This window comes from Tursiops truncatus, chromosome 9, assembly GCF_011762595.2.
Source record: "Tursiops truncatus isolate mTurTru1 chromosome 9, mTurTru1.mat.Y, whole genome shotgun sequence".
Taxonomy (NCBI): Eukaryota; Metazoa; Chordata; class Mammalia; order Artiodactyla; family Delphinidae; genus Tursiops; species Tursiops truncatus.
Genome location: NC_047042.1, coordinates 98374154 through 98401496, shown reverse-complemented (window position 1 = coordinate 98401496; position 27343 = coordinate 98374154). Strand labels below are relative to the sequence as shown.

Here is a 27343-nt window from a genome sequence, read left to right as displayed (position 1 = left end):
CTGAGACAGTGAACGTTTATTACTCCCTAGTAAGCCATAAGGTCTGGTCCTGGTTGAGATAGGCATGGACACCCAAATATTTAAAAATGCTCCAAAGAGAAGCCCAGCAGAGTCCCCCAACAGAAAGTCCGCAGACTGTTACTAATGATGAGGGAAGTTATGTAAAGCACTGCTGGGAAGTTACGTAAAGTAGCTAGAGCCCAGCCATGGTGTTCCAGTAACAAATATCCAGCAGAAAAGGTCAGAGTCTTCTTTCACTTTCTGGACAATCAACTCCATTTATGTTCACATCTGTGGCTGAGCCAGAGGTTCATCTTACGGTGATAATGAAAAATCTAGTAAGCAAAGAGTGAATCTGGTTACAGTCAACAGCTGGATCCACTCCAAGGAGATGCTGCCTATTTATGTGATAGTACAGACTTCCCAGCCCAGCGGGCAGACTGATGAAGGGCACGTTTCTAGGTTTTCCTCTTTCCCACTGTGTCTGGTCAGGAAGACCAATCCTCAGTTACTGTTAAGTGTATGGTTTGTCTCAGGAGCCCTTGATGGACCATGTTTCTCCACACACTGGAACCCCTCTGTTGGACTTATCTTTTCCACTGGTCTATTTTACTTATCCACTTTTGAATCTTAAGCAAACAAACTCGAATTAAGAGCTGGCCTGGAGTTCTACCTGGTAGAGGACTGGTGGAGGGAAAGGAGACCAGAATGTACAGTAGCTGAACCCCAAGTTTGTTCAAGGGCTGAGGACTGGATAACATCTACTTCCATCTTTCTGGCATGATGCTGCCCATTCTTCCCTCTCATTCAGCTTCACGGCTCTTGCCTCACTGGTATTTGAACTCTGTTCACTTCTTGCCAAAGTGCGGGCCCCTGCTGGCTACAGTTCCTTGCAAAAGGGACTGTGGGACCTATCTGCAGCATTTTAATCCACAGGTCTCTTTCATTAATAAGCTCTGTGTCCTCAGTAAACCTCTGAGTAAAGAATTTCCATCTCATCCGTCATCACACCTAGTGTAGGAGTGCCTTCTCCAGCAAACCCTGGCGAATGCTCAAATCCATCTGTTCAGAAAAGGGACCTCACCACATAGAGATCTGACTCTTCTTCCTTTTCATTAGGAAGATCAGGATACAAACCAGAGCTGGATCTCACACTCAGGTTCCTAGTGGGTCACCAGGAAAGCTGGAACCCTGGTTTTGGGACCCCCAGAACCCCCCAATTTCCCATGGTATGGGTCCAGATTCTAGCTAGAAAACTCTTAGTCCCATATGCCAGGGTTCTGTTTATCATCTCTCTTGGTTTGTCCCATACCCTTGCCTTTAGACTATAAGTTATGACAGTGGAATAGGTCTCATACACATTTCTTAGGCCTCCCATGATGCTTGGTGTTGAGAATGTCACAGATGTTCTGTAAATGTGATTATCCTAAGGAGCAGCATGTTCAGACAGAGCATTCCCAGGAGCAAAGCTAGCTGGGGGTGACACTTTTTTCCTAGTGTAGTTACACATAACTAGGCAGGGTGAGGTTTGGGCTGGGTGATAAGGGAAAAAATGGGTCCTTCCCTTATCATTTCATCAAGAAAGTGTCTTGTCTAAATATTCGCAGACCCTGTCACAGCCATCTCAGGAAGATTCAGGGGAAACAGGAGAGTACAGGTACAAACAACTTTTCTGCCCAAGACTTAGGACTTCTGCATTCTCTGTCTTCTACCTCAGTCTCCAAGCAAGAGTAAAACAACAAATCAAACTGATTTCAGTCAAGTTTCAGCAAGAATGTCGCTTTGATTTTGCTGTCTTATTTTGCTTTGCCTGGATAAAAGCCAGAGATAGAGATAGGATTTTGGCAGGAGAAGGAATGCACAAATTTTTTTTTTTTAATTCTAAAGGTTCACTTTTTTTCCTTTCACCAGCCTCATTTTGCAGATGAAAATCTGAGATCTGTAAAGGGAAAGGGGCCCAACTGCAAAGCCACTTGGGAATGGGACCAGGCTCAGATGCTCCCAGGTGACTGACTGACCCTGACAAAAGAACACACGGCAGCCAAGGTCCCCAGAAGCAAAACCAGCAGGAAGAGGCTGTCCTCACCCACGCCTCGTGCTTAGCTCTCAGGGGCCTACGAAGTCCCTCGATCTGCCCATCGCCGGGGGGGAGAACAGACACTCTGCTGGCTCAAGAAAGCGGCATTGCAACTATCATCTCACTACTGAGGAAGTGAAAGGTGACAGTCCATTGGCACTTTCCAAAACTCTGTAATGCTTCTGGAAAGTGCTGTGACCTTTCCTGCTGATGACTGTCAGAATATCAGACACCGGGAATGGAAAAGCCAGCTTGCTTGCTTGGAAACAATAAGGAAGAATATGACATAAGTGACTCTAAGAAACATGGTTCAGGCACAAACTCTAGGCTCTTCTGTCACTTCTCGGGGATCTCTAGCTTTTAAAGCTGGGGCTGAGAATCCTGCTCCCAAATTTTTAACCAGGACCCCGGCAAAAGTTTCTAGCAGTTTAAATGACAGTAAAAGCCTGAATGCTTCAAATTAAGCTAGTGAAAGAACTGTTCTCCTTAAGAAGGTTTTAAAGTCAAATTTTTTGCTCATCCAGTATTAAACAAAATATATTAGAAGAATTAATCTAGGAGACCTAGGAAGGCAGTCTTGAGTCATCATTTCGGGAGAGACAGTACCCAAGCACGTGAGCCAACTGGAGCCACTGTCTGGGAGGAACAGGAGTGGTGCCCAGGCTTGGGCACTTTCTTCCAGAACCATCCTACCATCAAGGAGGTGATGAAAGGCTCAGTTAAACATTCTCTGCCGCAGAATGGGCTTCAAGCCTTGGAGGCTCTTCCACGCACCTGACTCTACCTACTGATGGATCACCAGAGGCCGAATTACCCTGTGATGGACCACCAGAGGCCGAATCTTGCTTTCCAACCTCTCTGCAACATTCTTATAACTTCTGCTTAGGTAATGTTTTTGAAAAGATGAGGAAGCTGGGCTCTCCTCCAGGTCTTCCTGGGTTTCACAATGTGCTGCTCTTGTGAAGTTCCGAAACTCAAGCACGCCTCTAGCCAAGTGCACAGGACCCCAAATTCACTGACGTGCCAGGCAGGCATTACCACCGGGTTAGCGGGGTGCAGGAGCTTCTGGGCTTGCCTCTTGCCCCGCTGCCAGCACGGCTAACCCTGAAAGGAGAGAGATTTACTAAACCCCGCCTCCAGTCCCTTCCCCATACCACTGATTGGCCTCTAGACCTTCGGTGTTAACGCCCAGGCCAGCGGTTTCGAGCCCAGTTAGGAGGGGGCCCGGGGGGTCCGGCGGCTGTCCAGAGGGGTCACTAGGCCCACCACAGCCGCCACCGTGGCCCGAGCGCAGGTGGTCCTTGAGCGTCTGCTTGTAGCGGAAGCTCCTGCCGCACTCGGCGCAGGGGTAGGGCCGCTCGCCCGTGTGGATGCGCTGGTGCTTCATGAGGTGGTGCTTGCGGATGAAGCTCTTGCCGCAGTGCGCGCAGCTGAAGGGCCGCTCGCCCGTGTGCAGCCGCCGGTGGTTGAGCAGGTGCTCCTTGCGCATGAAGCTCTTGCTGCAGTCAGGGCAGGGGTACGGCCGCTCGCCCGTGTGGATCATCTGGTGGCGGATCAGGGCCGAGTGGCCGTTGAAGTCGATGCCACACTGAGGGCAGGAGAAGGGCCGCTCCTGCGCGTGGCCCCGCTGGTGGAGCAGCAGGCTGATCTTCAGGCTGAAGCTCCGGCCGCACTGCGCGCACCGGAAGGGCCGCTCGCTGGCGTGGGCTCGCCGGTGGCTGGCCAGGCGCGCCTGGTCGGCGAAGCGCTTGGGGCAGTCGGGGCAGGGGAAGGGGCGCTCGGTGCTGTTGTGGACCCGAAGGTGGTAGGTGAGTCTGGACGGGTGAGTGAAAGTCCTGGCGCAGTGCGGGCAGGTGGGTGGCGTCTCGCTGGCGGGCGGCTGCGGGCCGCGGTCGGCGTGCGGGGGAAAGTGCCTGGGGCACTGGGCACAGGGGGCCGGGCGCTCCCCCGCGGGGCCGCATTGGTGGGTCAGCAGCATGTCCTGGCTGAGGCTCTTGCCACAGTGGTGGCACGAGAACACCTGCTCCCCGGCCGGAGGCGGGAGGGGGTAGCTGCCCAGCTGAGTGAAAGTCACTTGTCCCTCAGAAGCTTCGGCCAGCTCGGTGGCTGGACGTCCAAACGGCGCCATGGGCGCAGACTGCGGGCTTTTGAAGGCCACGTCCGGAAACGTATCCTTAGCTGCTGCTGGTGGAGAAGAGAAGGTGACGGGCACCTCGGGGCACAGGGAGGCTCTGGCGAGGCCTTCAGCTTTGATGACAAGCTCTTCGTCTGAAAGAAAGGACTCAGAGTCACACCTGTCGACAACAGGTGTCCCAGCAACTCTCCTGTGTCCCTGCCCAGCTCTGACAGGCTGCTCTGAGCTCCCATTGGCCCAGATAAGGAAGTCAGTGGAGGGCTGAGATAATAACCAGGGTGTCTGTAGTCCCTGAGGCCAATGTCGGAGAATTTACTACCGAACCTCTTCAGCGCTCCCCGTTTGGACAGGAAGAACCCTGGCATCAATCTTCCCAGCATTACTTTCATTATGATTCACCTCTGCTCACAGGCTCTGAAATGTTCTCTGTTGCCTATTGTGATTAGGCCTAAAATCATGTATTTATCTAATCTTGTTCCTTTGTATTCTGCCAGGTAAGTCCTTCACTATAGTTAGCTGTCTCTTTACTTTCCTGGAAAATAAAGTACACATTTCTGCTCATATGTCTTTAATCATTCTGCCCTCCCTTTTGTAGAATGCATCTCCTCTCTTCCCATCTTCCCAGATTATACCCAACCACACAGTACCAATTTTCTAAGGCCAATTCTAGCTTCACATCCTAGCTTGCGGGGATCTTAGTTCCCCAACCAGGGATGGAACCCAAGCCCCCTGCAGTGGAAGCGCAGAGTCCTAATCACTGGACCGCCATGGAAGTCCCTTTGCATCCTTCTTTAGGCCTTATCTAAATACCTAAACTAAAACTGATGTGATGTTCTCCAAACTTCTTATTTCTTGTATACAAGTCATCCATCCCACTCACCCTTGACATTTAATAATAGGCATGCCTAGCACTGATATGTGTGTCCCCAATATAAACTTCTTGAAGAGCAGAAACTGTCTTTTTTTTTTCCCCCAGGGTCTAAGCACAGAGCATAGAAGTTAAACAGGTTGCATTAAGCTGCATAAACGATCATGTCTCTTCTGACCTTGAGATTCTCTTCTGGTTCAGATGGCAAAATATAGATGGTGCTAAATGTCTCAGAAGACGCGTGTTTCTTCTCATGTCACTGTTCTTCCTGAGGGAGAGCTCTTCATTAACATTCCCATTTGTGCCTCTCCCAAGACACTGCTGTCTCCACTGCTTGTCTCTCCCACCCCCTAGCTTTGTTCTGTCCTTTCTGCATGCTCTTCAAATGTTCTGTCCTTCCCCATCCTCATACTTCTGGTGCATCTGTATGCACTTGTTTTTCTTCCTCGGACACTTCTAATTTGTCTTTACACTTAAGAGTATGTTTTCTCACTTAAAATGTATCTTGGTTTGATTTCCGTTTCATTTCTAACTTACTTGAACATGCTTTTTTCCCCCTTTTCCTCATTCCTCACCCACTTCCTTGCATCCACAACCCGACTTCCTCTGCCGTTTCTTCTCAGTGGTCCTGGCATGAGCTGGGTCTGGGCGCCTCAGTACTCACCGGCATAGGTGCTTTTGCACACGTCACTCTCCTTGGGCTCCTGTGGGGTGCCGACCTGGGTCTCTTCCTCTTGTTTAATCCAAGACAGAATATCCGATGTTGAAATGCCAGGCTCTGTTTGTGGGGAAGAGAATGGCCTTCAGGGCTTGACTCAGAAAGTGGAAATAATCATGTTGGTTTGCTGAATATTACATTTTGCCCAAATATTTATCTCTAATTAACTATAACAACAAAATGAAACTAGCCTTTTAAAAAATGCATATAACATCTAGAGAACCAGTTCAAAATGAAACCAAATTTATGAATCTTTACATGATAGACTCACCTTGATTCACTATTTTCGGTGAGCCCATTTCAAAACAAATCAAAATTTTTATAGTAGAGATGACACTCTGAAATAATCTAGATTCAATAGTACCTTTCATTTCATTAGCACACTTTCAAAGTATTTTCACCTTTTTCTCTCACAGCTTTTTTATGAAATAATGAAGCAGGGAATATTTTCTCCATTTAAGTAGGGGGGGGCCCTCAGGGGTTAAGTAAACTGCCAGTAAGGAAGTATTTACAGTGAAAAGCTATATTATCAAAGATTTGCTTTAGGGGCTTCCCTGGTGGCACAGTGGTTGAGAGTCTGCCTGCCGATGCAGGGGACACGGGTTCGTGCCCCGGTCCGGGAGGATCGCGGCTGGGCCCGTGAGCCATGGCCGCTGGGCATGTGTGTCCGGAGCCTATGCTCCGCAACAGGAGAGGCCACAGCAGTGAGAGGCCCGCGTACCACAAAAAAAAAAAAAAAAAAAAAAAAAAAAAAGATTTGCTTTAAAATACACACACACACACACACACACACACACACACACACACACACACACAAAGATGAACCGAAAACTTTAAAACAATGTTAATTTGAAAACAAATACAGGGACTTCCCTGGTGGCACAGTGGTTAAGAATCCGCCTGCCAATGCAGGGAACATGGGTTCCATCCCTGGTCTGGGAAGATCCCACATGCCACGCAGCAACTAAGCCCGTGCGCCACAACTACTGAGCCTGCGCTCTAGAGCCCACGAGCCACAACCACTGAGCCTGCATGCCACAACTGCTGAAGCCCACGCACCTACAGCCCGTGCTCCACAACAAGAAAAGCCATCACGATGAGAAGCCTGCGCGCCACAACAAAGAGTAGCCCCCGCTCGATGCAACTAGAGAAAGCCCGTGCACAGCAACGAAGACCCAACACAACCAAAAATAAATAAATAAAATTGATCCTTTAAAAAAAAATACATTTCCAGAATTACAAAGTTAGGTTTAAGCACAGATCTGACTGCTCAGAAACATTTTTCAGGTTCCCAATTCTGGGTTCTTTCCAAGAGATCATATTACTTCTACTTATTAATGATATAGATTATTGTTTCCTGAACACTGGGAGTGGAGAGAATAGTATTTGCAAGGCCCTCAGGCCTTGGGGATTCTTCTGGAAAGAAAAAAAGAACAGCCTCTAAAGGCTTTGCACATAACATGCCTCATTTGGTCAGTACAGAAACAGCTGTGCTTGCTATTCCAGCCGAGGTCTATATAGCCTTTTTTGGCCTAAAAGGACAAGCTGGCACGCTGACAGGGTCCAGAGAATAAATTCAAGCTCTCTATATTATTTATGAAAAAAGCCTTGTAGGAAGGTTATGGTTTTATTCCTAGCAAATGAACAGAAGTCAGTGTTTTGTTTATTTTTAGAACTCAGTGTTTTGCTCAATGCCTTTCAAATCTGTTAGAGACCACTGAAATCTAAAGTCACCCCCAAAGGAGAAATAAGAGGTTGGACAAGACTAAGGCCCAAAAGACTGTCAACTTATGCAGAGAGACGGAAAAATACAGGTTTTTGCACACGTGGCAGTCTGTCTTTCCAACTTCCTACTTTGAGCTACAAGGCTGAAGTGTATTAACCATAATCCAACCTTATCTTTTTTTCTCCAAGATTTTATAAACACACACATATATAAACAGGCAGTGAGAGACTGAGTGTAAGGAAGTGGATCTTTTAACAGACATCCGAATGATGAACTGTCTATTCATCAAAAATATGAGAATTTTAAAATGCTTAATTGCTTCATTTGTCAATTTTCTGAATAATGAGTTAGTGCTCTAGAACCTCCAAATGTGATTCAAGTGGTTTTGACTTTTTTCTTTAGTTTATCATTATGAACTCACAGAATGCTATACACTGGATGAGTTTCAATCCATTGCAGCCATTATTTTCTTAACCATTTTTTAAATTGAAGTACAATTAATTTACAATGTTGTGTTCGTTTCAGGTGTACAGCAAAGTGATTCAGTTATACATATATATGTATATATTTTCAGATTGTTTTCCATTATAGTTATTACTGAATATAGTTCCCTGTGCTATACAGTGGATCCCTGTTGTTTATCTGTTTTATATATAGTAGTGTGTATATGTTAATCCCAAACTCCAAATTTATCTCCTCCTCCTCTCCCCCTGCTATCCCTTTGGTAACCTTAAGTCTGTCCGTGAGTCTATTTCCATTTTGTAAATAAGTTCAAGTCATTATTCTTTTTAATGCTCAAATTGTCCCTTTTTTGGCCAGCGGGAGCCCCTTCAGATCAGTTCTGTATCTTTTCACATCATCAAACATCTAGTTTCCTTTATTTCTAGTATGACAAACTAGAGCAGGTTCATCTTGTACATTTCCTGCTCCAAGCACACAATCAATAATCTCTCTGAGAAACGGGATTTAGAGACAACAATCTGGATGATAAGGATGCTAACTGCTAATAGGTTGTCACTGCTTCTAGGTCTTTTCAATGGGCAAAGCTATAAAATACATACCTTTTAGAAAAAGGAAAGTGTCATGAGTTTATATTAATATTTATGATTCATATTTAAGATTACAGGGCTTTAATTAAATCCTTTGATTTTATGCTTGTATCTTTTCCCTCTTATCCTGAGAATCTGGGTTCCTAACGACACTACATAATCTTTGCTTTATCTGAATGTACATTTCAAAATAATACTAATATTATTAACAAAAATATGGACTCAATTTAAGATTTTTTTGTGGTATACAGTTTAGTTATTTCAGTGTGTGTTTGATTTTTACTTTTTTTAATGTAAAATATTTACAAAGTTCCAAAATCAAAACTATAAAATAAGGTACATTCAGAGAGGTCTAGCTTCCATCTCTAATCTCTCCCTCCCTGTATAGGCAGCCATTCTCATTAGTTTTTGTTTTAATCTTGCATTGTTTCTTGGAAAAATATAAGCAAACATATGTACATCTTTGTATTTTCCCTCTCCATGAGGTATACTACACAAACTGCCCTGTACCTTCATTTTTTACTTACCAATATATTGTGGACATCTGTCTGTAGCCGTATACAGAGAGCTTTCTCATTCCTTTTTGTAGCTGTACCATTGTTTATTCAAGAGTCTCCTACTGATAGGCATTTGGATTCCTTCCAATCTTTTGTTACAATATTAGTCAGCAGCCAACCATAAAAGCTATGGAGGACTAAAAGAACAAGCCAGTTCTCCAGAAATGCGAGTGGCTATTGTTATTACAGCCACTGGCTCAGTATGTCTTCACTGAACTTGGGGAACCCCAGGAAGGTAACCCTTCTTTTTGAATAATGATGCTAAAGTTCCTCTGGTCATTTAGCTTACTAGATCAGTAAAACTAAGTAAATATTTATTTTATCAAATAATTGGGTCTTAGCACTGTTGTAACTGAATGCATGTAATATGGTTGTGTCTACTACATTTGGTGGGGGTGGTGGAGGTGTATAACTGAGGACCTTTTGGAAGTGAAATAAAAGGAGCAGGAGTACTGGAATACTCAGGTGGCCTCATGCAGTCACCTGCCTGGTGACGGTAGGGCAACTACTGGCCCAGTCACCACAACAGCACTCAGAGCACATCTGCACAGGCCTGAGGAATCCCAACAGTGGATACTTAAAGAGACACAAATGAAAGTAAAATCATTGGTTCCTGCAAGCAGCAGGCTCTGGAGAAAGCCACAGAAGAGAGAAAAACTGAAAATAGTGATCAGGTAAGAGGAAGTCGATAAATGCTGAGGTTTTAGGTTTGAGGGGTAGTTCAAATAGAAAGGCTGATCCCAAGAAAACATAAAATTTTAATATCTACACTGGTTGAATGTCATTTTAGCTATGAGAAAATCTTATTGTATGTGTGTGTGTGTGCGTATGTTTTAAACAGGTAAGGCCCCACACTGTCTGAAAAGCAGCTGGAACCTTGAGGTTCTGGGATGTATACAAAGGCATTATGAACTAAGTGAGTTAAAACAAGTGCTGAGGGACTTCCCTGGTGGCACAGTGGTTAAGAATCCACCTGCCAATGCAGGGAACATGGGTTCGAGCCCTGGTCCAGGAGATCCCACATGCCGCAGAGCAACTAAGCCTGTGCGCCACAACTACTGAAGCCCGCACGTCTAGAGTCCATGCTCTGCAACAAGAGAAGCCACTGCAATGAGGAGCATGCTCATGGCAATGAACAGTAGCCCCCACTCACTGCAACTAGAGAAAAGCCCACGCGCAGCAACTAAGACTCAATGCAGCCAATAAATAAACAAATAAATAAAATTAAAAGAACAAAAAAAAAACTGGTGCTGAGATTTGCAGCAACATGTATGCAACCAGAGATTATCATGCTAAATGAAATAAGTCAGAAAGAGAAAGACAAATACCATATGATATCACTTATACGTGGAATCTAAAATATGGCACAAATGAACCTATCTAGAAAACAGAAACAGACTCAGACATAGAGAGCAGACTTGTGGTTGCCAGGGGTGGGGTGGGGGAGGGGAGGGGGGAGGGGGAGGGGAGGGGAAGGGGTGGGGGAGGGGAGGGGAAGGGATGGGGGAGGGGAGGGGAGGGGGAGGGATAGAGTGGGAGTTTGGGGTTGGTAGATGCAAACTATTACATTTAGAATGGATAAACAACAAGGTCCTACTGTATAGCACAGGAAACTATATTCAATATCCTGTGATAAACCTAATGGAAAAGGATATATAAAAAGAATGTCTGTATCTGTATAACTAAGTCACTTTGCTGTGCAACAGAGACTGGCACAACATCGTAAATCAACTATACTTCAGTTAAAACAAAAACTGGTGCTGAGATTTGAATTCTTAAGCAGAAAATAAAAATACTTGACAGGGCCTTCCCTGGTGGCGCAGTGGTTAAGAATCCACCTGCCAATGCAGGAGACACAGGTTCGAGCCCTGGTCCAGGAAGATCCCACATGCTGCGGAGCAACTAAGCCCATGAGCCACAGTTACTGAGCCTGCGCTCTAGAGCCCGTGAGCCACAACTACTGAGCCCACGAGCCACAACTACTGAAGCCCACGCGCCTAGAGCCCGTGCTCTGCAACAAGAGAAGCCACCACAATGAGAAGCCCGCGCACCGCAATGAAGACTAGCCCCCGCTCACCACAACTAGAGAAAGCCCAAGCACAGCAACAAAGACCCAATGCAGCCAAAAATCAATCAATCAATAAATAAAATTATGAAAAAAAATACTTGACACATGAAACTACCATTGGTAAAGATATAAAAACTTCTTTGCACCTTTTGTGAAATAGGTATAGAACTGTAACATAGCAGGTGAATATATTGAGTATTTGTGTAATAAGTTAAAACCTCTAAGTTTTATTTCCAGGATAACTCTTGTTTGCAAATAGGCTAAAATAAAATAAAATAAAAGGACTATCATATTTGGATGTGCTTTGGTCGCTGATTTTGTTTAGGAAAAGGTGGCCTTGCTGGATTAGAGTGAACGGTGATAAAGGAGATAAGGGTGATGCACCCAAAACAATGATGATCAAAGAAGTCTCCTCAGGACTACAAGGTTTGAGAATGAATTTATTTTACTTATAGGTCATTCTAGAAATTGGCTCTAGTCCATGGCTTCCAAACTAGAAGAAGCGCTAGATAATGAGCTTTTGGTAATTATTCCATCTGAACTTCTTAGTTAAGGCTTTTCTCCAAAGAATTCTAAAATATTGGAGTTCAATATTAAAACTATCAGCAACCAAATAATGGCCACACGCACACAGAGCTGGTCTGTATTCTGGCCCTAGTAACAGAGTCAAAGACGAATTTCAGAAATCTCAGGTTTAGATCTCTCTGTATTCTCCCATTCATTACTATTTTCTACTAACTGTAAGCAGTTTTATCTAAGATACCAGATAGCAATGACTGTTCCCTAGGAGGAATAATAATTTCTCTTTTCCTTCATCAGATTCAGATGATGGCGATGGAGACAGAGCATAAAATTAATTCTAAGATATCTGGACATAAAAAGGAGGGGGTGCCACATGGCACTATTGCTATCCCCAAATCTAGTCTACCTATGCATATTTTTTATTTAATTACAATGCATAGTTCTTCCTAAAGCTCTAAAATGGAATACGATAATAAATTATGGGTGTTATTTTATAAGAAATATGGATAAATCCAAACATAATTTTAGAAAATTGTTTCTAAACGTTCATCAAAATTTTAATGTAAACACACTGGTCTAATAAAAATTACAAGGTGTATTAAAATTAAACAAAGATGGGGAGTTCCCTGGCGGTCCAGTGGTTAGGACTCCAAGCTTCCACTGCTGGGGGCCCAGGATCGATCCTCGGTCAGGGAACTAAGACCCTGCATGCCTCGCAGACGGCCAAAAAAAAAAAAAAAAAAAAAAAAAAAATTAAACAAACATGATGATGTTAAAGAAGAGAGAAGCTGCTTGCTCAAAAATGAAAAGTTTTGAATCTTTTTTTATAATAACGAGATGTTAAAAATGATATAAACGGTTAAAGTGAAGAATAATCTATGAAAAAAATACTTTATTAGTTCTGTCACTAAAGTGGCCCAGCATTAGTATCTACCTGGCATCCGTGTGGACAGTCTGTTATGCACCTTGATGACCAGACAATTAATACTATTCTCTGCCGAAAGGAACCAAGACTTTTTTAATGTGTTGGGGGAAGGAAAATCTAAAATAAGCTCCTGTTAACACAGCAGTCCTGAGACTGCCTATCCTCAGGAGGCCTGCTTGCAAGGTTGTCGCTTGGCTGGCAAATAGCTCCCTATGCTGATATCAAACTTTCCTATATGTTGAGTGCTTCACTGGACCTAAGCTGTTTGTACAAACAGTGTGGTTTATGTTGAACATCCACTTTCCTTCTGGGAGTCTGGAATCTTGGTACATGCCAGACAGAGGGTGCCTACGTGACCAGCCTTGGGTGCTGAGTCCCCAGAGAGCTTCTCTGGGAGACAACACACTGCACGTGTTGTCACAACTCATCGCTGGAGGAATTAAGTGTGTCCTATGAGACTCTACGGAAAGGGGACTCTGGAAGCTGGCCCCTGGTTCCCTCCAGACTTTGCCCTGAGTGCCTTTAACCTTTGCTGATTTTGCTTTGTGTCCTTTCACTGTAATAAATCTCAGCCCTGAGCGTGACTATATGCCGGGTCCTGTGTGTCCTCCCAGCAAACTACTGGGCCTAGGAGAAGTCTTGGAAATCCCAACACAGCCTGGAACATATTTTTTTAAGAAAACGAGTACTGAGGCCGTACTAGAAGGACACAGGAGACACAGCAGATAGTTTAGAAGTCCTCTCACTTGTTGACAATTTGAGCAACCAAAAGAAAACAACTGAATTAAATGAATAAAAAGGCATTAAAATATAATCAAACCTAAAAGGAGGAAAATACTAAGGGTTCTAAAGGTTAGAAACATATGAATTTTTTAAAGGCTATATACTGATCAGTCCAAATTATATGACTTCTATCCTCAAGTTCTAGTAAATATCTAGGTTGGTAATCACCAATGCAGGCTAAAACTCTAAATAATAAAACCAGAGTACTAAATAAATGCAATGCTTACACTGTTAACTCTAAATAAAAATGTATTAAAGTATAAAGGGTGACTACCCACAAATAGAGTCTTTTTTTTTTAAGATTTTTTTTTTGATGTGGACCACTTTTAAAGTCTTTATTGAAATTGTTACAATATTGCTTCTGTTTTATGTTTTGGTTTTTTGGCCCCGAGGCATGTGGGATCTCAGCTCCTCAACCAGGGATCGAACCCACACCCCTGCACTGGAAGGCAAAGTCTCAACCACTGGACCACCAAGGAAGTCCCCCACAAACAGAGTCTTAAAAACCAAGGTAAAAATAAATTGACAAGATGAAAGCTAAATCAAACTTTCATATATAACCTCAAAACCAAATTATTCATACCTTTTCCATTCATCCCCAAACAATAAAATGATACACTCATTCTTTCTCACTGAGGACTATGTCATGTACCTAACAAAGGTGACCAAGGAGCCATTTCCAATAATGAATTTTTCTGCAATCAAATAACCCACCTTTACTTGTGATATGATTTTAGACTCATTATTTATATCCATGATATAGAGATTAATAAAATTCAACCTGTTACATTGCCTAAATACAATCACCTACACATTCTTAAAAATAGTGGGTAGCAGATATATACATTCCTCAAAACTCAGAGAATGGGACTTCCCTGGTGGCACAGTGGTTAAAAATCTGCCTGCCAATGCACGGGACACAGGTTCGAGCCCTGGTCCAGGAAGATCCCACATGCCGCGAAGCAACTAAGCCCGTGTGCCACAACTACTGAGCCTGTGTTCTAGAGCCCGCGAGCCACAACTACTGAGCCCGCAGGCCACGACTACTGAGCCTGCGCTCTAGAGCCCATGTGCCACAACTACTGAACCCCGCGTACCTAGAGCCCGTGCTCCACAACAAGATAAGCCACCACAATGAGAAGCCCACGCACCACGATGTAGAGTAGCCCCCACTCACCGCAACTAGAGGAAGCCCACGCACAGTAACGAAGACCCAACGCAGCTATAAATAAATAAATAAAATTAAAAAGAAAAATTTACATCAAAAGAAAAAATATAGGGCTTCCCTGGTGGCACAGTGGTTGAGAATCTGCCTGCCAATGCAGGGGACACGGGTTCGAGCCCTGGTCCGGGAAGATCCCACATACCGTGGAGCAACTAAGCCCGTGAGCCACAACTACTGAGCCTGCGCGTCTGGAGCCCGTACTCCGCAATAAGAGAGGCCGCGACAGTGAGAGGCCCGCGCACCGCGATGAAGAGTGGCCCCCGCTTGCCACAACTAGAGAAAGCCCTCGCACAGAAACGAAGACCCAACACAGCCAAAAATAAAAATAAATAAATAAATTTATTTAAAAAAAAGAAAAAATATAAACAAATATTGAACTCTAGGTAAATGATATTCATGCTGAACTAATTAGGGGGAAATGTATTGATATCTGTACTGATTTTGAAATACATGAAAAATAAGATGTATTGATGTAGGGATACAGGGATGCAGGGATGGATATATATGTAATAGGGAAGTACAGTAAAATGTTAGTGATAGAATCTAGGTGATAGGTATCTAGGTGTTCATTGTAAAATTATTTCAACTTTTCTGACTGCTTGAAAATTTTCATAATAAAATGTTAGAAAAAATAACAGTGTATGGGGCGGGGGTGGGTTGTCAGAGAAGTTCATCTAATAGACACGTCTGGAGGATGAATTCTCTGTGAGCTTTCTATCTATCAAAGAACAAAAATTGCATGAGATTTTTCTGATAACAGAGGTGGGACTTGAGAGAAATAATACAACTGGACTTTGACTAGCAGTCTTCCCCACACAATATCAAGGAGCTGCCAACCGAAAAAACTAGGGAGAGTTAACTAATGATAGCTGGCTCCCAAATTGGGCAAAATCCACTTTGCCCAGGTGGATGCCATCAGGGTCTGCCAGTTAAGTGCGTCCCCGAGGGACCAGGCAGACTCCCAGCCCCTTAGCACTTCTGAACAGCTGGGCACACATTCCCTCGATAGCCCTTAGGTGTGTGGTACTGATGAGTGAAGGCCTTGGACAAGGTTATCTCTAAGCTCTATTTAAATGCCTGACGACCCATTCGCAGTCTACTTGCTTTAGGACTGAGAGGCTCTAGAAGGCCCAAGCCCTGCTTACCTTAGTTCTGAGCCATCATCTCTGACCAGGAAAGGGAGACAAGGAGTGGATACTCTCTTCTCTCACTCACCTTCAGTGGGATCTGTGGGAATCTCACTTTCCTCTGGCCCTGCCTGGTCCTCTGTATTATGGTCCCCTTCTGGCTGAATCTGAGATAAGACATCAGGTTGATTCATGGCATAATCTAGGAGAGGAAAATGGGAAAGAGGGTATGACAAAGTGATAAATGAGGATGACAACTGATGGCCATAAAAGCTGAACTGAAGGCTGTGAGGTGCAGGCCCAGGGAATTTCTTTCAGAGTCTAGATCACCTCCCCCCATCCATTCACCTCCAACTATGGACGCTATCTATTAGGAAACAAGTAAGAGGAGAGGTGAGGTGTGGGAAAGGCACATGTGCTACCTGGGCACCGCCTGCTACTTCCATGGAGTAAGAGTGAGTGTGCCTCAAGGAGGAGAGGCAAGGCCCTTTCAAAGTGAGGGATACCATGGAAACCACTGCAGCTGGCACACCCATAACCCATAACCTTGAACTTCATTCTCTGTCCCATGATTTGGCAGAAGGAGAGATCACGATTGCCTATTTAGCAAGGGTGAACTGGAAATCTTTCGCTTGGAACCAGAAGTGTGTGAGGACAGAGTGAAAATGAGGACACTGGAGGAAAAGGGACCATTCTGAGACTTCATGGAGCTGCTGTCACCTCATTCAAAAGATGCCAACTTAGCCTCACCCATGGAAATGAGCGACTCGTAGTTGCCCTTCATGATATTCTTATAAAGTTCCTTTTGCCATTCTTCTAATTTTTCCCACTCTGGAGTGGAAAAGTAGATGGAGATGTCATCAAATGTCACAGGCACCTGAAATTACAACACTGGGGTTAGTTTCTCTCACTGCAATTTAACCATTCAATAAATCTCTACTAAATACCTACTAGTTACAAAAAAACCTAGGTGAGATGCTGAAAGGATACAGGCAATATTTAAGACACAGATCTAACCTCCAAGAGTTGACAGTGTTTTCACTGTGATAAACTTTAGGGCTATGAGTTCTAGGAGAGTGTAAACAGTCACTCATAGAGGTAGGTACAAATGCAAAGCAGGATTTCATTCACAGAACTCTACATATTGTGAATATCCGTCAAGTACAAGGCTTATCCTAAGCACCAAGATTATAAATATATCGTTTCTGCCTAAAAGGAGCATATGACTATACTCAAATTAATGACATGGACAAGAAATTTTGGAAACAGAGCTATAATGCGGTTGGGATGAGTCTAGAAAAGATGGGACTTTGGCCAGTCCTAAAAGACAGATAGGTTATAAACAGGCCTAATGTGAATGGGAAAAACATTTAAGCATGGAACACTGGAGAGTGCATTCAGAGAACAGTTATAGATTCTGCCTAGTTGGAGTCAAGGTTTCATGAAGGAAATGGTCATATACAGGACAGAATCCTCCCACCTTCCAGCACAATTCTGTCTAAAGCTAGGAGCTTATCCACAGGCAAATGGATATGTTTCTCTGGAAAGAAATACAAGAGTTGCCTGGGGAATTCAGGCACCAAGTATGGGCACTATCGCCTAGTGTGAAGCTCTTCTCCTTCTGCCATCATCATAATGGCTAGCTCTTCCTTTTCCTGCCTGACAGCTTTCAGCAGTTTTATTCTTAAATATGAGCTTATTTCTAAGTATCAGTGACCATTTAGAGAAATCCTGCCACATGATCAAGAAAGACTAAAATAAAAGGAGGGAAAAAATAACTGTGGAAAAAATAGAAATACCTAGGCAACAGAATTTTTTAAAAAACCTTAATTAGTAATCCCATAAAGAATCGAGAGATATTAAACCCATAAAATAAAAACAGGATGCTACGGGAAAAAAGAAATAACCAAGAGCAAGAAAGACTCCGTGTAACTAATATATACACATATACTTTTTTCCCCAAATTAAAAAATTCAATAAAAAGATACTCATCTTCATAAACTTAACATATCCTTTAAAATACAAAGGTCTGTACAATTCTATGAGGCAATTAATTTCTCTCTAATTGCTTCATTTGTGCCATCTTTTCTTCCCCAACCATAAATTTTGTTCCGTAGGAGCTAGAACCATAAATTACTCATTTTACATCCTGCTCAGCATTTAAAACCAACTGAGGCAAACGTAGATGCTCAATAGTTAATTTTTTATCTAATCTCACTACACAGAAGATTTGTGATCGCTTACAACAGAAACACATGTGATAAAATAATGACAAAAATAAAGGATTGAGATGGGCTTCTGGTTCAAGATTGTGAACTAAACACACATGTACTTCCCTTTCCACCCAGAGTTCCATTGAAATGACAGTAAATAAGAGCAGGAGGGACTCAATACCAGTACCAAGAATGAGAAGGAGAGGCCGTCACTAGATCAGAATTTCTGATGAGTTCCTCACTGAGACCTAGAGGATGCGCCTGTGCTGGGGTCTAAGCTACGAGGAAGCTGCATCTCTGACAACACACAGGAAAAGACTGCAGTAAGGAATCCAGAGAATTCCAAGCTCAAAGCTGGCAGAGATGCTGAGTAGGGGTTACTGGTTATAAACTGCAGTCTGGAGGTCGACCTCTGGAATAGCGGGGCCCCCTGCCTTGTCCTCATCAGCCCTGGGAAAGCAGCATTTACCCCAAAGCTGAAACCCAGACCTCAACTCTAAAGAAATTAAAAAACCCGCTTGGAGGGCTTCCGTGGTGGCACAGTGGTTAGGAATCCACCTGCCAATGCAGGGGACACGGGTTCGAGCCCTGGTCCGGGAAGATCCCACATGCCGCGGATCAACTAAGCCCGTGTGCCACAAGTACTGAGCCTGCGCGCTAGAGCCCTCGAGCCACAACTACTGAAGCCCGCGCTCCTAGAACCCGTGCTCCGCAACGAGAAGCCACCGCAATGAGAAGCCTGCGCACCACAACGAAGAGTAGCCCCCGCTCGCCACAACTAGAGAAAGCCCGTGCGCAGCAAAGAAGACCCAACGCAGCCATTAAATATTTTAAAAAAAAACAAAAAAACCTGCCTGGAGACAGCACCCGGTCCCAGTGCGGTGCTGACAACTTAGAGTACCACCTTACTCCTGGCCTCTGGGTGGCCCCCCGCACTGCCTGTTTGCTCCTTGCACAGCACCTTAAAGTGAAGCCCACCTATATCAGGCACCTATGGAGAGAGCCTCTCCTGCAAAGCAAAGATCCTTTGGTTAAACAGACTTACATGGTGGCAGAGAAAACACGCCAGCTTCCTCAAATTAACCTCTTAATTAACCTACTAGCAACCAAGGATTACTCGATATTGAAAAAGTAAAACTAACAGCATCAAGATGAGCACACACTACAAACAATCCTAGAGAATTAAAAAAAAAAAAAAGCTCCAATACATATTCTCAGAGACATTCAAGTAGATACTGCATCCATTAAAAAAAAATTCAGGCTGCTTTAAAAAAGGAGAAAATAAATATTCTGGAAAATTAAATATATACTTGTTAAAATAAAAGAAAGGCTGGAAGGAAACGTCAGAGAACTCTAGTTTAAAAGGTGAAAAATATGAAGGAAAAGTTAAAGACACAAAGACAATAATCCATCATCTGTCAAACAGTAATTCCAGAAAGAGAACAGAAAAAAATGTGAAAGGGGGAAAAGAAAAATTATAAAAATAGAATCACAGAAGAAAATTTTCCAGAGTGGAAAACATATCAGCCTTCTGACTAAAAGGTCACACCGAGTGCCCAACAAAAAGTTTAAAAGACCTACACCCAGATACATCCTCAACAAATTTTAGAAAAACCAAGTACAAATAGAAGATAAAATCTTCCAGAGAGGGAAAAAAAAAAAAAAGATTTCTTACAAACGAATGAGAATTGATTTGTTATTAAACTTTTCATCAATGGCATTTGATGTTATGAGACAAAGAACCAACGCCTTTAAAATTGTGAGAGAAATGGAATATTATTCAGCCTTAAGAAGGAAATTCTGACACCTGCTCCAACATGGATGAACCTGGGAGAGGTCATGCTCAGTGAAATAAGCCAGTCGTACGGGGACAGATGTCATACTGCATGACCCTACCTAGATGAGGACCTAGAGCAGACAGATTCACAGAGACAGAAAGCAGAAGCGGGGTTGCCAGGGGCTGGGGGAGGGGGGAATGGAGGGGTTCTATAGGTGCAGCATTAAAGTTTTGCAAAATGAAGAAGTTCTGAAGATGGTTGGTGGTGACAGCTGCATAACAATGTGAATGTACTTAATGCCACTGGACTGTACACTTAAAATGGTAAATATTTTTTCTTTTTCTCCCCCACAAAATGGTAAATTTTATGTCATATATATTTTACCACAATTTTTAAAATTAAGAAAAAAATTCTGAGGGGAAAATTATTTTGAGTTTGGCATTCAAAAGTAAGGGCAGAATAAGAGCATTTTCAACAAATCAAGGACACAAAATTTCTACCTGTGTGGCCCATGTTTCAATCTAGTAAATCTTCGATATATTTCAATTTCATGAAGAAATCTTTGAGAGAAATCACATTATTTTATATATGACTTTGGAGTTTAAGATAGACAGTTTAGGGCTTCCCTGGTGGTGCAGTGGTTGAGAGTCCACCTGCAGATGCAGAGGACACGGGTTCGTGCCCCGGTCTGGGAAGATCCCACATGCTGCGGGGCGGCTGGGCCCATGAGCCATAGCCGCTGAGCCTGCGCGTGCTGAGCCTGCGCGTGCTGAGCCTGCGCGTGCGGAGCCTGCGCGTCCGGAGCCTGTGCTCCGCAACGGGAAAGGCCACAACAGTGAGAGGCCAGAGTACCACACACACACACAAAAAAAGATGGACAGTTTCAATGTTATCCACTCATCCAGGTAAGACAGTAAGTAACTTTATGGCAAATATTATGTTTAAATTACCAAAAAACCCTTCTGGAGGTGCTCCAGATACACAAACAAAACACACTGTGGGGAAGGTTCTCTCTAAGAAGCTGACTCTGAGCCCTCCGCCGCCTGCTCACCTCTGCTCCCCGCCCCCGCCAGCCTTAAAGGAGCCTCCATCGCCTCTCTTCCCGTTCGCCCTTCAGCCTGCTCCACCCAGTCTTCTATCCCCGCCCCTGCACTAAAACAACTCTTGCAAGGTCCCCAGCGAGGCTGTGTTGCCAAGTTGTATTCACCATCCTCATCCTTCTAGCCCGCTCAGTAACACGTTAACCCACACGACCACTGTCCCTTGACCCTGTGACCCACACACTCACTGGCCACCACTCCCACTTATGGCACTTGGTCCTTGGGCTCTTTCTGCTGCTTCTCCACATTCTCTCCCGAAGTAATCACCTCCAGCCTCATGACTTAACAATACAATCTGTACGTCAGTGATTTCCAAATATTTCTCACCTTTGGGCTTCGAAGATCACTTAACATCTCTCCTGAACGTATCCCAGTCATCTCAAACCAATGCTGCCAAAGGAGAACTAATTCTTTCCCACCCTGAAGCATCCCCACCTCTGTAAGTGCCAATACCATCCATCCAGTCCTTCAAGTCAAAAGCCTAAGAGCCCGTGGTTAAGAGCATACTCTCTGGAGCCAACTGGGTCACAGTACAACTCCAGCATTTATACTTACTGACTGTATGAGCTTGGGCAAGTTAGGAGTCTTATTAAAGCAACTAAAGCGCTTACAACAGTAAGTGCTCAGTAAATTATCACAGTTACTTTACAGCTCTTGTTCTTAATTCCTCATTCCCTAATTCCCATTAGTAAGTCCTACCGTCAATTTTACCACCAAAACAGCCTGAATCTGTCCACTTGTCTCCATCTCCACTACTGCCACCCTCACTCAAGCCACTCTCGGCCCTCCTACCATTACAGCTGCCTTATTGTTTTCTCCTTGCTTCTGTTCTTACCCCCATGACCCATTCGGCCCAGAGCGGCCAAAGAGATTCTTTCAAAATACAGACCAGATATAACTCCTCATCTAAAAATCCCCCAGTCTTCCCATTACACCCAAGATAAAGTCCACATTCCTTACCTCGGTCTCCAATGCCCTATGTCAGTGGTTCACAACCGTAGTTGCATATTAGAATTATCTATGGAGTTTTAAGATTAATGATTAGGCCCCATCCTGAACCTGTTACATCAGAACCTCTAGATGTGATGCCCATCAAAATTTTAAAAGTCCCCCAGGTGATTCCTGTACAGCTAGGGCTGAAAAACACTGCCCTAAATGAGCTGCCCCCTGCTTCTCTAGCCGTGCTCCACTTACTCACTGCACATCAGCCAACTGGTCTTTTTCCTTCCCCTCAGTGTTTCAAGGTTGTTTGTGCCTTTGGGACATTGCACCAGGTATTCTTTACACCTGGGAAGCTCTTCCTCAGATCTTCTCCCAGTAGGTTCCTTCCTGTCATTTAGTCTCAGCCTAAAAATTAGCTACTTTATGAGAACTTCTGTGACATTCAATCTAAAAAATAAATCACCAGATAGCACTTTTATTTTTATCAAAGTACTTAAATGGATTTATTTTGTTTGTTTATATTATCTTTCCCCCTAAAATTTAAGCTCCAGGGGAGCTTACAAGAATTGTTCACTGCTGTGCCTTCAGGAAGTAGATATCAAGCAAATACTAAGTGTTCAAGAAGTATTTGTTGAATGAATGAATAAATAAACGGGCATGTTTGGAAACTAGCTGCCTCCAGGCTGTCTTCCATAGCTCAAGAATGATGTTTATTTCCTGTTGTTTTAGGGACTATTCCCTTCAGAAAGGCCGGGCCCTAGCACTGTGGCGCACTCTGTAAAGGATGAGGAAGGACAGGATCCATGTGGATCCTAGACCCACAGACAGCCCCAAACCTTATATTAACCACTTAACTCCACACCCCTTCCTCTGTCCTCCTCTTTTTTTTTTTTTACCAGAATTGCCAACAAATTCAAATTGACTGATTTAAATAATATTTACTTTTGTTTCCAAACAAGACTGTAGCAGACAGGTTAATAAAGAAAAAAGTGACTTGGGGGGTAATGGGCGGGAGAAAGCAAAAGAGAAAAAAATCCATCTGCCGGATAGCCAACTTTGGATTGGGAAGAGTCTTCCAATCTGAAGTCTGACACTTCACATGATCACTAAATTGAACGTGGAATGCTTCCAAAATAGATAAAACAGAAAACAACTTCTTGGTTCCTTCAGCCAAACTGATTGACCAAGACTACCCCTTGCTAATAGTCTAAGGTCTAGTGGTAGCACTGCGCACGCAGAAGTGGAGGTGTTACCTTTGGGATATCTCCTTTAATACCGGGGGGCAGCCGCAGGATCCAGAAGTTCCTGTTCCTCAGCAGGTTCTCCAAGTTCTCCAGCCGCCTCTGCAGCAGCCCGTACTCCTGCAGCAGGGTCCCCAGCACCGCCCACTTGCCCTCCAGCTGGTTCCCGAGATCAGCCACTGTCTTTTCGCAGCTGGCCAGCTTCTTTTCGGCTGTCCCTGTCCGTCCTTCCAGGTGCAGGAGTCGCCGGCTGTGGACCTCCACCTTTCTCTCGATAGCCTGCACGGCCGCCACTACTGTCCACAAGGAGATGGCCGCAGTCTGCAGGTGTGCTTCATTTGCTGCTGGGGGTGTGGGAAGAGGAAGCGCCTGCAGGGATGTAAGGCATTCGGAGTCCCATTCAGAAGTCTGTGTGCAGTGGAAAGAGGAGATGAGACATTGAGTGTTAGGAGGAGCCCTGAACCGAACTAAAATGAGATAAGCGCTGCTTAAGTGGCCAGCGGAGATTAATCTAAATATAGTATTAGTAGTGCCTGCATAAGCCTCATCTTTATGGAGCTCATTGACATCAAAAGCCAAGAGAATTGCTTTGGTGGTTGAGGGATGGAGTAGGTAAGACAGTGAACAGGTGAAACTGGATCAAGAAGCAGCCTGGCACAGAGCCAGCCACCCAGAGGCCAGGTTGCTGCTGCATCCTCTGGCTCTGGAAAAGCTCTAAGTGCATCAGGATCTTTCCAGGTTTCAGTGAGCTCGGTGCCCTTCTGATAAACCCCTTATTTATTGACTTAGGCTCCGGCCCCATCCATCACCCTGCTGACAAGCCACAACCATATCATTCAGTAGCAGCTGAAAAAGCTGAGAATGTCAAGTGTGGAGAAAGCATGACAGCTATTTTCAAATATCTGAGGGTTATAAAACAGAAGGCAGGACAGACTTGTTTACTCCTATACTGTGTTACTCCAGAGGGCAGAACTAGAACCAACATGAAATTTTCAGGAACGTAAACTCTGGCCTATTTGAACTAGATCTTTCCAAGAACATAACAGGCTGCCTCCTCACTGAACATACCTTGGAACAAAGAGTGTATAGAAAATGAAACTCCTACAAGAAACGGGAGGTTGGGTGAGGATGACCTCTGCAAAGCCTTCTGACTCTACGAGTTTGATAACCGGCTCTTTGGCCGTAACCTCCGGTCTCTGCAGCTCTCCCACCACCTTTTTCTCCTTTCACCTGCTCTGAGATCCCACTGAACCCTTAACTGTTCCATTTGCTCCTGGTTTACCGGCCTGCTCCGGGCTTTGCTTTCTTCCTTAGGTGATCATTTCAGCTAACTTCAACCCCTTCACTCGTCTGCCTTTCTGCCTCACCTGCTCGGCTAACCTCCGGCTTTGAATCAGTTCAATTGTTCTCATTCTCTGTTCCTGGAAGCAGGCTGGTAAGCCCTACGAAATGAAGTCACACAACCAGGTAAACTGGTGTCACCACACACCCACGGTCTCTAAGCTCAGCAGGGACTCAGCACTGTCCTGTGCCCCACACTCCGCTTCCCATTCCACAGCGTGGCCACCACAAGCCCCTGGCCCTCTCCAGCTTTTAGGCTCAAACTAATGAGCCTAAGTATCATCTGGAGGCCCTGCTAAAATGCAAGACTCTGCTTCAGTAGGTCGGGTAGGAAAACTGGGAGTTTGCATTGAAAACAAGGTGATGTTGCTGTTGCTGTTGCTGCTTCAGGGAGCGCAGGCTGAGCGGGAAGACTCCTGTCCGCTGCGGGCCCCTCACTCTCAGGAGATGACGCGGCCTCCTACTTTGAGAAGAGGGTTAGAATTATTAGACCTCAACTCTCTCAACGTTCTCCTCTTTCTCTTCTTTTTCTTCACCCTCCTTCCCACTTCAAACTCATCAGTAGCTTAGTCCATGCTTTTTTCTTTCCTTCCCTCAGGAAAAAGGTGCATCCTATTTAAAATGAATCTCTCCACTTAATGCTCTGAATGCCACCTCCTTCCACATTTTTAGGTACACAAATCTTTCCTCTTGTTTATGGTCAATGTTTCAATCTCTCCCGGGTCTTCTCCATGGGACAGACCTGCACTGTTCAATATGGTAGCCACGTGTGGCTACTGAACACTTGAGATGCATTTATTTCCATTGAGATGTGCCGTGAGTAAAAAATACACACCAGATTTTGAAGACTGAGTGTGGGGAGAAAATGTAAAACCTCATCGACAATTTCTTAATACTAATCACACACTGAAATATTTTGTAAGCCTTGGGTTAAATAGAACATATCATTAAAGATCATTTCATCTATTTCTCTTTACTTCTAAAATGTGACTACTGGGAATTCCCCAGCATCCAGTGGTTAGGACTCCCCCCTTTCACTGCCGAGGGCTCAGCAGGCCACTGGGCATAAATAAATAAATAAATAAATAAATAAATAAATAAAATAATAAAATGTGACTGCTAGAAAGTTTAAGGTTATATACGTGGCTTCTATTATGTTTCTATTGGACAGGGCTGGCATACAGACACATGATCATCTCTACCATATTGAAAAACAAGATCCAAAAGGGAAAAATAGGTCTGAGGGCACAGATGACATTCCCTCTGCTCGATCCCCCACCCCCACTGCTGCTGCTCCCTTTTTCCTCCTCTTCTTCCCCCCTCTCACTTTCGGGTCACTACTCTGTAGGCCAGTCTGGCTCCTGATCCACTACAATGGCTCTCTTTGGGGTGAGCAGAGGCTTCTTAGCTGGCAAATCCAAGGCATCGTTTCCGGTCCTGTTACTTGACTAGTCCCTGCTGGTTCTGCACGGCTCTTGTGTGCAGCGACTGTCTTGGTCAGCTCTGCAGGCTTAGCAACTGCCGGAGCGGGCTTGGCACGCGGCAGGCCTGCAGTAAACATCCGCGTAACGAATAAAACACGCAGAAGGTAATCCCGCCCTCCGAACCTGCACCGCTAGTTCACTCTGCAATCCCGACAGAGGGCCTCCTGCGTGTCCGGCATCGTCACGGGCTGGGCACTGGGGATCCCTGTCCTCCGGCGGTCCTTCAACACACCTAAGTGTTGCCGTCACCACGGCATCTGTGGCTGCGCGAGGCTCACGGAGGCGGCAGCGAGGGTGACTGTGGGGTCGGCTCCCAGGGCTGGAGAATGGCTGATGAAAACCCCAAACCAAGCCAACTCCACTGCCCCGCGTCCGGCAGGCAGGAGCGGGGCTGGCACCAGGCGAGGATCGCTTCACTCATTCCTCTTCCATTGGTGTAAGAGGCTCTCTCCGCTGGAAACCTCCAAACGGGATGGGCGAGCCGGGGCCTCACACCCAGGCGCAGGGACCCAACGATGGGGGAGGGCGAGCTGTCCCAGACCCGCGCTCGGCGTCGGGGTCCCCCCCAGGCCCCTCCCCTGCCGGCGGGACCCCGGTGGGTGTCTGTGCTCGGCCGTCCGGGCTGCGCCCCGCTCCGGGGCCCCGAGCCTGACAGGCCGGGCTCCCCGCCCTCCTCCCTTCCCTCGGGTCCGACCGCAGAGCCCGAGGCGCCCCGACCCTCCCGGGCTCACTGAGCTCGGCGCGCAGGCCGCCCTTACCGGAGCCGGGGCTGCCTCGGCCATGGTCCTGCGCTGTCCGGCCCGGGCCGGAGTCGCCGCCGCTGCCGCCGCCTCCGCGCTGCCCCACGCAGGCCGACCCCCGGCCTCTCCGTAGGCGGCACCCGCCCGGCCCTGCCTTCCCGACCCGGCTCTCGCACTGCCGTCGGGCCCGGCTGCTCGGGGCGCGGCGACGCGGCAGAGGCGCGGGGCAGCCGGCCGGTGGAACTCGGGTGGCGGGCAGGCTCAGCCGCGCTCAGCCCGCAGCGGCCCCTCAGCTGGCGCTTTGTGGGCACCGAGCGCACCCCAGGGACCGCTCGGGCCTAGACGCGCCGCCCGCCCGCCCGCCGCGGCAGCGCGCCCCCTGCCGGCCCCGGCGGCCACTTGCGCCCCACCGGCTGGCCAGGCTTCGCTCGGCTCCGCTCGCGAACGGTTTGTTCTACGGAACTAGGTGGGTCTTGTTTTCTCACAAACCCCGAGAGTGCTCAACAGATTGGTGCTTAGGCCCCAGCCACAAACCAGGACTCATTCTGGGAAGCGTTTTTCTTTCTGGAGGCCCAATCAGCAGGCCCCGTCTGAAGGGAGGCGCCAGGGGGAGGGCAGCCCGATGCAGGAAGGTGGAAATGGGCGGAGTGCGAGGTCCAGGTGCCGGACAGGGCGTAGGGAGACAGTGGGTTAGAATCAGAGACCATGAGGCACAGATATGTGAT

General features: G+C 45.7%; 1 protein-coding gene across 3 annotated transcripts; it reads right to left on the bottom strand.

Moving 5' to 3' along the window:
* Positions 1 to 2568: 2568 nt before the first annotated feature.
* Positions 2569 to 27135, bottom strand: ZNF398 (zinc finger protein 398). 3 transcript variants are annotated; one of them, XM_019933910.3, is made up of 6 exons: positions 26637 to 27135; positions 23066 to 23461; positions 16530 to 16656; positions 15868 to 15981; positions 5744 to 5857; positions 2569 to 4345 (listed from the first exon to the last, which is right to left on the bottom strand). In XM_019933910.3, exons 1-6 carry the CDS (start codon positions 26658 to 26660, stop codon positions 3201 to 3203), a joined length of 1920 nt encoding a protein of 639 aa, XP_019789469.2. In that variant the 5' UTR covers positions 26661 to 27135; the 3' UTR covers positions 2569 to 3200. The 3 variants fall into 3 exon arrangements, with proteins under 3 accessions (XP_019789469.2, XP_073666155.1, XP_019789468.2); XM_073810054.1 differs by lacking the exon at positions 26637 to 27135 and adding an exon at positions 26002 to 26295; XM_019933909.3 differs by lacking the exon at positions 26637 to 27135 and adding an exon at positions 24421 to 25707.
* Between the last annotated feature and the right edge of the window lie 208 nt (positions 27136 to 27343).